This window comes from Alligator sinensis, unplaced genomic scaffold, assembly GCF_000455745.1.
Source record: "Alligator sinensis unplaced genomic scaffold, ASM45574v1 scaffold782_1, whole genome shotgun sequence".
NCBI lineage: Eukaryota > Metazoa > Chordata > Crocodylia > Alligatoridae > Alligator > Alligator sinensis.
In genome coordinates, this window is record NW_005843078.1 from 296,377 (window position 1) to 307,884 (window position 11,508).

The window sequence follows — 11,508 nt, forward strand, 5'->3', positions numbered from 1 at the left end:
GAAGGTCTACAGCACTTCCCTGTCAGTCACATGTGCTACAGAGGCTTTTAAAAAACGCCCTCTGGTGATGTATAGTCACCCTTCTTGGACACGAGTGGATCTTTTCACATGAGGATGCAGTAACAAGAAATGTCTTTCAGATGTGAACATATCTTTGTTTTACTGGTGATGATGCCATGAGTGGGAAAACTACTGGCTGCCCCTTCTGTAGGAGTAATTCCCCAGACTATCTCGTTATCCTCACACTGCATGCAAGTCTCTTCAGTCACATCATAGTATTTCAGCTCTTTGACACCTTAGCAGGAGAACAACCTTCATATGAAGTCTTCTGCAATAATTGTGGGAGATAAATCAATACGCTAAAGCTTTCAGAGAAGAAAAGTGAAAGATGAGATCACGCCATTCCTAGCAAGCAAGCACTAACTCAGGTGATAACATTTTGCATGTATGTGACATCAGTACAGTGCAAACATCAAAAAGAAATGGTTTGCAAACTTCAGACTATGATCAGATGTGAAAACAAGGCAGTATGACACAAAGAAACAGGAAAACAAATTGCTGAATCAACAGTGGGGCATTAAGGAGCATGCAAGCCTACAAACAGACTTCTTCAGCATTATGCCAGAGAAGAAAGCAAAATTCCAGTCACAATTTTAATTTGGCTTTGCTTAAAGACATGATCATAATACCAGTGTGATCATGTCAATTACAAGAAGAACAGCATGGAAAAGTATATAGGCTAAAATACCAGGGAATGCAAACATTGCCAGCCACTGCTTCCTGCTAAAACAAATGCATGCATGTAGCAATGCTAAACTTGGAAAACAGTAGTCAAACAAAAAAATACAGCTAAAGCAGATTATGCACCCTAGGACCCTTGCTGCTATACTTTTCAAGATCCACTTTGTAATTAATTTTAACCCAACTATTTTTAAATTTTCAATTATCAGAAAATGCATCTTTTTGCTAAAGATCAGGATATGCTGGATTTAGTGTAAATAACTAAAGCAGCTGAGTCCTTGGTCTTTATGCAAAACCAAGGTCCACCTTGACCATGATTTTTGTGCTTCTGCAAAAAGCAAACGTTGACCTGTTCTCTGCCAGTTACTTGCCTCTGTCCATCAAAATACCTGCTGGGACTGATTCTCAAAGCCCCAACCTCCCAACTACTGTAATTTGCTTGAGCAGGTACAGGTGTGAAAGTAAATGTTCCACTGTTGGGTTCTTCCCTTCCAAGAGTATAAAGGTATTTCCATTCAGCCATCCAGGTCTCCGAGTATGTCTGACCTATTGAATGAAGGAAAGAATGTCCTTTATAAAAGTTCTGTGGAGCACTCGACTCCCCATTTGTAATTAGGCCTGTTCACATGTGCTTAGATGGTGAATAACAAATAGCCATAGGATTTACATTCTCAACTGTAACTACAGTCTGCTAGCTCTTGGAGGCTCCATCGTGCCAGGCACTGTACACACCTGAATAAGAAGGCAGCTACGTGTTCGGAGAGAGTCCTGGTTTACCTGTTTCCTGGTACCCCCAGACTTCTATATTGACGTGTCTGGTTGGCAGCGTCTGGGTCATCCAGGTGACAGTCAGGGTTCCTCCTGTGTTCGGTGTGCCATAGTACTGCCATTTTGTGGCATTCACAAGTGTGCATTTTTCCACAGCTGACACCTTGCTGTGATGTACTGCATTGGGGAATGGACGATGAGTTAATATTTACTTGACACAGCACTGAAGAAAACAGTATTGTTGTAAGCAGGAGGTTGGAGAAACAGGGACCTTGCGCAATGAACACAGTAACCCCCTGGGAAAATTAGTCTTTTGGCCAGCTTTGCGTTCTGCACAGGGTGTCAAGTAGTGACACCCCTCCAGCAGTAGGTGAAAGAAGGATTGAGCCCTTTTTGCTATAGATGAGGCAGATGGAGTGGGGAAAACAACTTTTCAGAGGCTACTTAAAGCGGAGTCACTGGAGGGAAGTACAGAGGTGGCCAGAAAGGAAGAGTCTGTTGGGAAGGGTATAAAAACAAGAGATACTGTACAATTCCCTTTGCAACAAACATGGAAATAACCCTCCCCCCCACCCACACACACCTGATAACCAGTTTCCTGAATAGGGAAATGTGAGGCCACTGTCTCTGGAAACCTCGAAGGGAATGAAGCCAGTCTCATACAGCAATGGTGAGATGCAGTGGGCTTGACCATCCCGAGCAACATAGCCACTGATCTGAATCTCCTGCTTGAACCTGTTAATATTAAGAATGGTCTTCAGTGTGGGTGCTGAGAGAAGGAAAGTCATGAGCACCTCAGCTGGATTTTAAGTGCCAACTGGCCTGTGGGGTTCATTCCTACCTCCCTCTTTTCTCCATTTGGCAGGTTTAGCCTGATACTTTGTTTAGTGATGGCCACAGATGTGAACTTTGTGCTGTATTATTTATGACAGAAGTGTGGATTGTGCTGTGCAAGGTACAAACACACATAGATACATAGATTTTTAGCTTACAGTCTCCCAAGAGGCATGATAAATGAGTAACAAACCAGCAAAGGGGAGGAGGAGAACAAGAGTGACGGTGATAAGATCATGGGGCAAAGTGGCTGTCATAAACAGAAATTCAAAATGTTTCTGTTATTATAAAAGTAGTCTTTATCAAATGCTAGACTGCTTAGAACTCCCTTAACATTGTTCCAATTTCTCCTCTGCAAAAGTAACCCATGGCTCTACTCTCTGTTGCTGTCACTATAAGCCATGTCTGCACTCCCATAGGTGATGGATGCAGGATTAATTTCCTCATGTACAAGAATGTTGCAGTAGACAGACTCCCAGTCTGGACTCTGTCTGGTTCAATAGATACAAATCTGTGTATTTAAACAAGCAGATCTGCTGGTTTCCTCCCCCTGAAAATGTTGGCAGATGTGCCGCTCAGTCTCTTCCACCCCCACATGTAGTTCCAGAATGGCTGACATTATTGGGGTCTTGAAGCTATGAAAGAGCCACATCTAGCGCTGCAGGGAAAAGTGGGAGGTGTATCTAGAACCATCTCCGCCAAGCTTTCTGGGCAGGAGAGGATTGACTTGTACCCACCTGTAGTACCTCTATCTGCTGAGATGGCCCCACAGCCTCTACTAGAGACACTGTCAGTGCACATGGGGACTGACTCAGGTGGATGACGTTCAGCAAATCACCTACATCAGTCGCTGCAGGCCTGCGGACCCTGTCTCAAATCCAGCAGCAGGACACCTTGACCGGAATCTGCAGTTATGTTGATCTAATTCTGTTTTTGTTCTGGGAAGTTCCTCTGTGCTTGTATAACAGACTGGAATGCTAGAAGGTGTGGTGTGTGCAACTCCTGGAAGAGCTCCCATTTACTGAATGGCCTGTTCTTGGGTATATGAGAAAGGAATAACCTTGCAATAAGTTGTTCTCTTACAGTAATGGTTATCAAGCTTTTTAGACTCAAGGCACTCCTGGATAGATTCAAGGGACTCTTTGGAAAATGTCAGCTCTTAGCTTTCACTTCATTGTCAACTACAGAAAAAATAATAGAGCAATTCTTTGGTTGCAAAGAACTCAGAAAGACCACAGCAGGTCAGAATGCTTTTAACACTGTGGATTCCTATTTGAAATCTTTTGAGTTTATCTTGTGAATCACACCTCACAGTGCCAACATTGCATGACACCCCTGAAAGGATCTCAAGACATCCTGGGGTGCTGTGGCACTGTGGTTAAGAATCACTATCGGACAGGAGCGCATGGAACTTAGAGCACACACCTGTGAAATAATAGATCAGGAGGTAAGGTTGTACTGCTGTCTACAAACATCCTATTCTGTTCCCCTGTATAACTGCTGACCTAAGAAAGGTGCCTACCATGCTGGAGTAAAACGTTTAAATCACAACTCACCTGCATCTCACATCAGAGGAGGCATTGAAAGTAACATTCAAAATCTCAAAGTCTTTGCCTCCCATCAGGGACCCTGAGTATGGAGAGATTTGCAGACAAAATTCCCTGTAATCAGGACAGCAATCCCCCAGGGACTTGCAGGTCACCTGGCAAGAGCACTTGCCCAGCATCTTCCCACACTGGCGGGAGCACGAATCTTGAGCTTCTATTAAAAAATTGAAAAACAAATCTTGTTAGGAATGGAGTTGTGCAAGCATTAGTTTTATCAGTCGCTGGAAAAGCCATGGCAGCAAGAATCCCAAGAAGCAGTGACAAGTGAAAGGCAGCACCTTTCTTGCCCATGAAGAACACTGGCAGCTAATTTAGTTTGCTCCGCCAGTATTCAGTCCATGCCCTGTGGGCACCTAGCATAGCTCAGGCCAGACACCTTTAATGAGCCAGTGCAAATCCAGTCTCAATTTCTCAAAAGCTGATTATCTAGCTCTGCCTCATTTTGCCTGTTTAAAATGCAGTTATGAAAAAAAAAACCTTAACTGAAGTATGGGCAGGAGTGGAGGGAGGGAAATCAGTTCCAGCCACCCTGGGTAAAGAGCAGATGCTTCCAGTTTGCCCTACTACTTTCATGGGGAAGAAGCATGTCTTGTGCCAACCTTCCAGTAGGGAGAGAAATTGGCTTAGCCCCACCACAGTGGGGTGAGTGGGGACAAAAATGCCTGCTGTGTACATAGAGAAAACCCATATCTCTCAAAAAGCCTTTCCCTGGAGGTCTGTCTTGATGCTGCTTTGAATCCCTGCATATAGGACAATGAGGACAGTTTGGCCTCATGAAGAAGACCTTGGTCATTCCACGGGATGTGGGGAAGGAGATGGTAAAGGGACAGAAGAGCAGTATGTATCACAGCCCATAGTCACTCTCTCCTCTGGGATCTCTGACTGTGATAAGCTGCTTGAATTTCTCTGTCAAAGCACATAATATTGCTTCAGGTTATAAGTGGGGAAAAAAGAGAGATGACATATGGGTTATGACCATGTTTACATTAAGGGAATCTGTTCACATAAAAAAAGATGATTGTTCATCTGGGTTTGCAGACATAAAACATGTAAAAGGAAGGATAACCCTACAAGAAGCGTTTAATAACAACAGATCAAACCAATATTATATTAAATCAATTAGTCTACTGGCTCTCTGGTTCAGCTCTTTCCCCACTACAGTCAACCAAAATTTTGCTTGTGCTTTATTATTGTCTCTTCAAGCTGAATATCATTTACAGTACCAAAATCTGCTTTAGGACTTGTTTTTGTTAGGTTGAAAACTGAAGACCTAATAATACAGTGCCATTAAGCACTTTAAGTGTTTCTACTTTTAGTCTTTCTAAGGTGGTTATTGCCTTAGTGGTTATAGCCTTGTCAGCTCCACATTGTATGTAGCAGGCTGACTTCCCTAGGGTCTTTGCATACATTTTTCTTCAGAATAAAAGCAAATTACTAGAAACTGTAACAGATTTTCTATTTTACATTACTGGTACATGATTTTAAACAATAAATGAGCTTGGAGTTAGGGAGTCAAATGTTACTTTCACTTACATCTCAACAACTCAAAGGGTCTGATATAGACATTTTCAATAAACACCCAGCGGCAATTTCTGGCTAGATCACTGGATGGTGTGTCACTATAAATTGTAAGATTTAAACTCGGATGACTGTACTAAGCAACAGAAAACTCTAGCACCAGAAAACCCTTGTCAAAGCCAAGGAGTAGTTTCATAGGCACATTGCTTACTGAATGGTCTTTGGATCAGGCTTCCTACTGCACCAGAGAAAAAGAATCAAACATGGAAATTAAAATTTTTTAACAAATTTCTGAGTATTCCTATCACCCCTATATGCAAGCATCATAATCTAAAATGATGATGATGATAAGAGTAAAAGATTCCAAAGACTCTTAAAAAACAAAAAACCTGCTTTTCTAAAGCTCTCTTCTGCACAGTTGGTGAAGAGTCTTGAGCAATGTCATAACAGTCAGGGTCAGTTAGGTTCCTCTCAAAACAACACATCTGTCACTTTAACATGGAAATTTAAACAATATATATAATTAAGGTCCATGACTGGAAGAAGATAGGAGAAAAGAAAAGCCATAAATATTAATGAATTTTAATATTTGAGAATTTTGACAAAATATGTAGGTACTTAAATAACCTTTTATTACTGGCATATAGTGAATGGCTTTACATTTGCAGATTAATTGGTTTAAACATGTATTAGAATATTTATTTTTTTAAATACTAAAAGCCTGTTTGTATAAGCTTCATTTGCTGTATACTTTTTTAACAAATGGTTTTCTACTTCTTTTTTCTTCTCCCTTTTTTTTCTGAATGGAAATATGTTCATAGTCTCTTCCATCTTGTTCATTCATGAAAGAACTCCTGGCATATTTGTCATTATAATTCAAGACAAAAAAAAAAGACTACGTCACTTAGCTTTTCTATCTTCTTTCTTAGCTTTAATAACTAATTAATGCCATTTTCACTTCTAGAAGGAAGAGGGTTGCTGTGATTGTGGTCATGGCAACTAAACTTAGCATGAGTAGTTTCAGAATATGCAAAATAACTTATATTCTTATCCTGTCATTTAAAGCTGCATGAGCATGATGAAAGAAAACAGCTATCGAATAAATTGCAAATCATAGTAAGGGATACCACAAAACCATAACAAGCTACTACTCAAGTACTTGGTTGGATTTACCAGAGTGCATCTTCTGATCTATGAAAGAAAAGAGAAAAGATTCAATTGAAAGATTAATTTTTGAAGCCTGCCATTTTGTGCCCCAAACCTAAGCTTCCCTTTACACCTAAAAGAAGTTTTGTGGCTGCAAAAAAACCTTTCAGAATATAGGGCAAATACACATCAATTTAGTAATAGTTGTCTTGGCTTCTGGGAAGCCTGAAACAGCAGCATGGAAAGAAAGTTGAACTGAAATTAACTCTGAAAACAACTCTGAAACCAGTCACCAATTTAAGTAAAGCATCAGGGCTAATGAAAATAGCTTATAGCAGCAGAAGCAGCAGCAGCAATGGCAGTACTAGTATTACCAATAATGGTGATGATGATAAATTAAAATAACTATTTATTATAAAATATAAAGTATGTCACATTTGTATTGTGCCTTTCACCAAAGGATCTCAAAGCTTTTTGCTGACAATAAATAAGCCCCATCATTTATGAAGTTCACCCAAGGTGAAGTAGGTTATTACTGTAATTAAACTACTTTTATACAAGGATAAACTGATGAGCAGAGAAATATAGCGGAAAAAAACACAGAAAGCCCTGGTTCAGTCAGAAATTGAACCCAAACATCTATACACCTGCTGTAACCGACAAATAACATTTCCCACATAAAACAAAAATGGTATCAGTGGAACAGTGATTAGGAACTTAAGACTGTAAACCCCTCCCCAGGCAAGCAGTTCCTTTTTGTATGCACTTCTACAATGACTAGCCTTGAACGACAGCTGGGGCTCCTATATACTACCTCAATACAAGTAAATAATAATTTAGAATCAAAATTAAGGAAACTTAAAAAAAAATTCTATAAAATACATACCCACTAAATACTTGCCTACCTGTACCTGTAGTTCATTTATCACTGCAATCCAGTGGAATGCAAGTGGAAAGAATATAAAGCTTCCAGATTGATCATTTTCAAAGTTTTACTACATCTTTGAACAATTAAAGTTTCACAAGCAAGTCTTCAATGGATTAACAGCCTCATTTTTGTGAAAATTGTCCCCATGGCTTTTCATTACGTTAGATAGTCATTTAAGCTTGTTCCTAATCATGACACAATGTCAATGGTCACTAACATCATTCCTGTTATTACCCAGACAACAATTTTGGCAAATAGGAATAAATTTACCCTCCAAGACAGAGGTTTTTTGAGGGTAAGATGCTTTATTCCTATTTATGAACTGGAAATGAATTATGCAAATTCAGCAAGTAGTTTCAACTGAAAAGGTGTGGTGGTGGGGTGAGATTCTGAAAATATTGACAGATTTCATGGCATTGTTTGGAATTTGTAAATTTTGGAAATCTTATTCTGAAGTCATAAAATCCATATTTATTGTTAAATTATTCTAAATTTTTTAAAAGTATAAAAAGAAGTCAAATAAAAATTGTTTCAGGTTAAAACAAGATTTAGGGCTGTCCCAAATTATACTTTTCTTATAAAAAATTCTTTTTGTTTACCTGAACTGATCCACCTCCCCAGCCTGATTTTCCAGTTCAGCCATAAGAGGAAAAATCCATTATTTACTTAGCTCTAGTTATTGCTATGGTTCATCCCAAAGGAATACGACACTATTCTGAGAAAAGGAACCACTCTCCCCTCCTTTATTCACAACATGCTGTACCTGTCATGGTGAAGTTGCTGAACTCAATTTGCCACTCCTTACAGTGCTTCAGCACTTGCTAGCAGGTGAGATTAACAGGAAAACACTCAACCATAATGTTATAACAGCAAATGTATTGAAAAAATACACAAAATTAAACTATTGGTGCTGTGGATGTCACCCACTTGACTGTAAAATTAAACTTTGTAACAGGAGAATTATTCATTATTGTCAGCCATAGCTTTGCTAGGGCTTCTTATCTTGAAATAACGCATTTCCCTGATTCAGAATTTTTCTTTCCAGTCTATGCAAAAAAGGTCCTTGGCATCCATCAGATAGGGTCCTGATTATTTCTTCTATACTAATACACAGATACTATTCCATCGATTATGCACATAACTGGATTTAGGTGTCTAAGTGTGACAATTCCACCCTTCTCAAGTAACTTAAAAAATGTTAATGCAAAAAGTGGGTTGGTCCTCTCTGCACCTTTTGCATTTTTGTGATTCACTCTTATGCATCAATTGACCACATGTTACAAAAGGACACACACTACTGCATTTTCAGGAACTAAAAGAGGATGGAATAGAGTTGCACTTGAGCATCAAAATCCACATAAATGCTCAGTAGGTGAAATAGCATCTGTGTCCAAGATGGTTATCCTTAACTGTCATTCATTTAATTTATACCTAGATATACTATCCCTAAGTGACTCAACATCTGGGGTAAAGAAGGTGTTTCACTTTAAATCAAGATCTGAGTCTCAGCCAGATGGTCACATGACAGAGGGCTTTAAGGCAGGGGTTGTCAACCAGGGGTACACATACCCTCAGGGGTACTTGAGAAGGCCCATAGTGGGTATGCGCGGGTGGGGATGGAGAGCTGCCACACACCATTCCATGCTGCCACACTGGCACTGCCCACCCAGTTGGACACAGGGGGCAGGAGCACCATCCCATGCTGCTGTGCAGGCACCACCCACCTGGCCAGACATGCAGGGCAAGGGAAGCTTGCACGTGATGGCTGCTGCCACTCTACACTCAGCCACGCATCATACCCTTCTCCACTCCCCGCCCCCCCCGTATCTGGCTGCTGGGGATAGACTGCTCCACAAAGGTTGAAAATCCATAATTTAAGGTTTTAATGCAACCTCTTCATCAAGGATTAGCTTCGAGTTAGAGGAGGGTTGGGCAGAGGCACTATGGATCAAACTACAAGGGGGGCGTGGTGAAAGGGACCTTAAAGTGGGTGTCTACTACAGTCCACCCAACCAGGAGGAAGAACTGGACCAGGACTTCTCCAGTCAGCTTATGGAGGTGATTAGGTCAAGGGATGTTATTGTCATGGGTGACCTAAACTACCCAGATATTTGCTGGGAGGAGCAGACAGCCAGGTCTGACTGCTCGCATAGGTTCCTGGCTGTATTACAGAACCTTCACTTTATCCACGAAGTGCACAGCCCCACCAGGGGTAATGCCTTGCTGGACCTGGTCCTGGCCACGGGGGATGACCTAGTGCGGGGACTGCAGGTCCTTGACCACCTGGGCAATAGCAATCATCACCTGCTGGATTTCATTATCCAATTCAGGGCGTCAAGGGCTCACACCAAGGCTAAAGCCCTTGACTTCAGAAGGGCCAACTTCAATGAGCTTAGGAGACTGGTGGGGGAGGCACTGAGGGCCCAGAAGGTAGAGGAGATGAGAGTCCATGAGGGATGGTCGTACCTTAAGGGGGCAATCCTCCAGGCCCAAAGGTTAACAGTTCCTGAGAGAAGCAAGTGGGGTAAGAGTGCTCAGAAACCCCCTTGGCTCAGCAAGGGCATTCAGCAATGCCTAAGGACTAGAAGGGAGCTGTACAACCAGTGGAAGGGAGGAGCTATCACCAAGGAGGAGTACTCCTACTTGGCCCATGAGTGTAGGAGGGCTATTAGGAAGGCCAAGGCAGAGATGTAACTCAGGCTAGCGTCCAGGATTAAGGACAACAAAAATTCCTTTTTCAAGTACATTGGGAGCAAGAAGAGGGCACCAGGCAATGTGGGGCCACTGCAAGAGGCAAATGGTAATCTTGTGGCTACACCAGACAAGAAAGCTGATATTTTTAACAATTTCTTTGCTTCTGTTTTCTTGAAAGGGACTGGGATATCCCACCTACCAGAGTTAGGGACAATCTCGGGGATAGCCCTGTTAGACCTTCTGTCAGCGCAGATGTTGTTAGGGATCTTCTGGAAGGGCTAGACGCATTTAAATCTGCAGGTCCAGATGCCCTCCACCCAAGGGTGCTGAGGGAGCTGGCAGGGGTCATCGCGGAGCTCTTGGCCCAGCTGTATGAGCATTCATGGTCATCTGGCCAGGAGCCAGGGGATTAGAAACTGGCTAATGTGGTCCTAATTTTCAAGAAAGGGAGGAAGGAGGACCCAAGTAACTATAGGCCTGTAAGCCTCACCTCGGTATTCGGGACGATCTTGGAGAGGATCATCAAGGAGCACATCTGTGGGGGGCCAGCAGCGGAGATCATGGTCAGGGGCAATCAGCATGGGTTCATCAAAGGCAGGTCCTGCTTGACCAACCTGATTGCCTTTTATGACCAAGTAACTAAATCCTTGGATGATGGTGCCGCTGTGAACGTAGTCTTTCTAGACTTTAAGAAGACCTTTGACACTGTCTCTCACCCCATCCTCATCAATAAATTAAGCGACTGTGGCATTGATGTCTGCACAGTTGGATGGGTAAAAAATTGTCTGATGGGGCGCATCCAGAGAGACGGGTTGTACTCAACCTGGCAAGATGTGAGCAGTGGGGTCCCCCAGGGCTCAGTTCTCGGGCCCACATGCTTTAACATCTTCATCAGCGACTTGGACGAGGGGGTGGAAAGCACGCTGTCCGAGTTTGCTAGTGACACTAAGATGTGGGGCGAGGTGGACACACTTGAAGGGAGAGAGAGGCTGCAACTAGATTCAGACAGACTACACAAGTGGGCAGACGAGAATAGGATGGGGTTCAAAGTAGACAAGTGCAGGGTGCTGCACCTGGGGAGAAGGAATTCACAGCATACATACAGGCTGGGGAGTTCCCTTCTTGAAAGCACAGAGGCGGAAAGGGATCTTGGAGTGATTATTGACTCTAGGTCAAATATGTCTAGCTATCAATATTTCCAAGTCTGAATATCTCCAGCTCTGAATATCTCCAGGTCTAAATATCTGCAGCTGTAAATATCTCCAGCTCTAA

At 42.1% G+C, this 11,508-nt stretch overlaps 1 protein-coding gene across 1 annotated transcript in view; it reads right to left on the reverse strand.

The window, feature by feature from the left end:
• LOC102373364 (sushi domain-containing protein 2-like) overlaps positions 1-10,798 on the reverse strand; it is a 34,500-nt gene extending 23,702 nt beyond the window's left edge. Inside the window, exons 1-7 of the mRNA XM_025193612.1 lie at positions 10,727-10,798; positions 8,306-8,363; positions 6,642-6,659; positions 3,900-4,104; positions 2,093-2,244; positions 1,519-1,686; positions 1,160-1,287 (exon numbers count right to left, since the gene is read on the reverse strand). Of these exons, the coding sequence (XP_025049397.1) occupies positions 1,160-1,287; positions 1,519-1,686; positions 2,093-2,244; positions 3,900-4,104; positions 6,642-6,659; positions 8,306-8,363; positions 10,727-10,798 (801 nt within the window). The remainder of the gene's footprint in view (positions 1-1,159; positions 1,288-1,518; positions 1,687-2,092; positions 2,245-3,899; positions 4,105-6,641; positions 6,660-8,305; positions 8,364-10,726) is intronic.
• Positions 10,799-11,508: the final 710 nt, after the last annotated feature.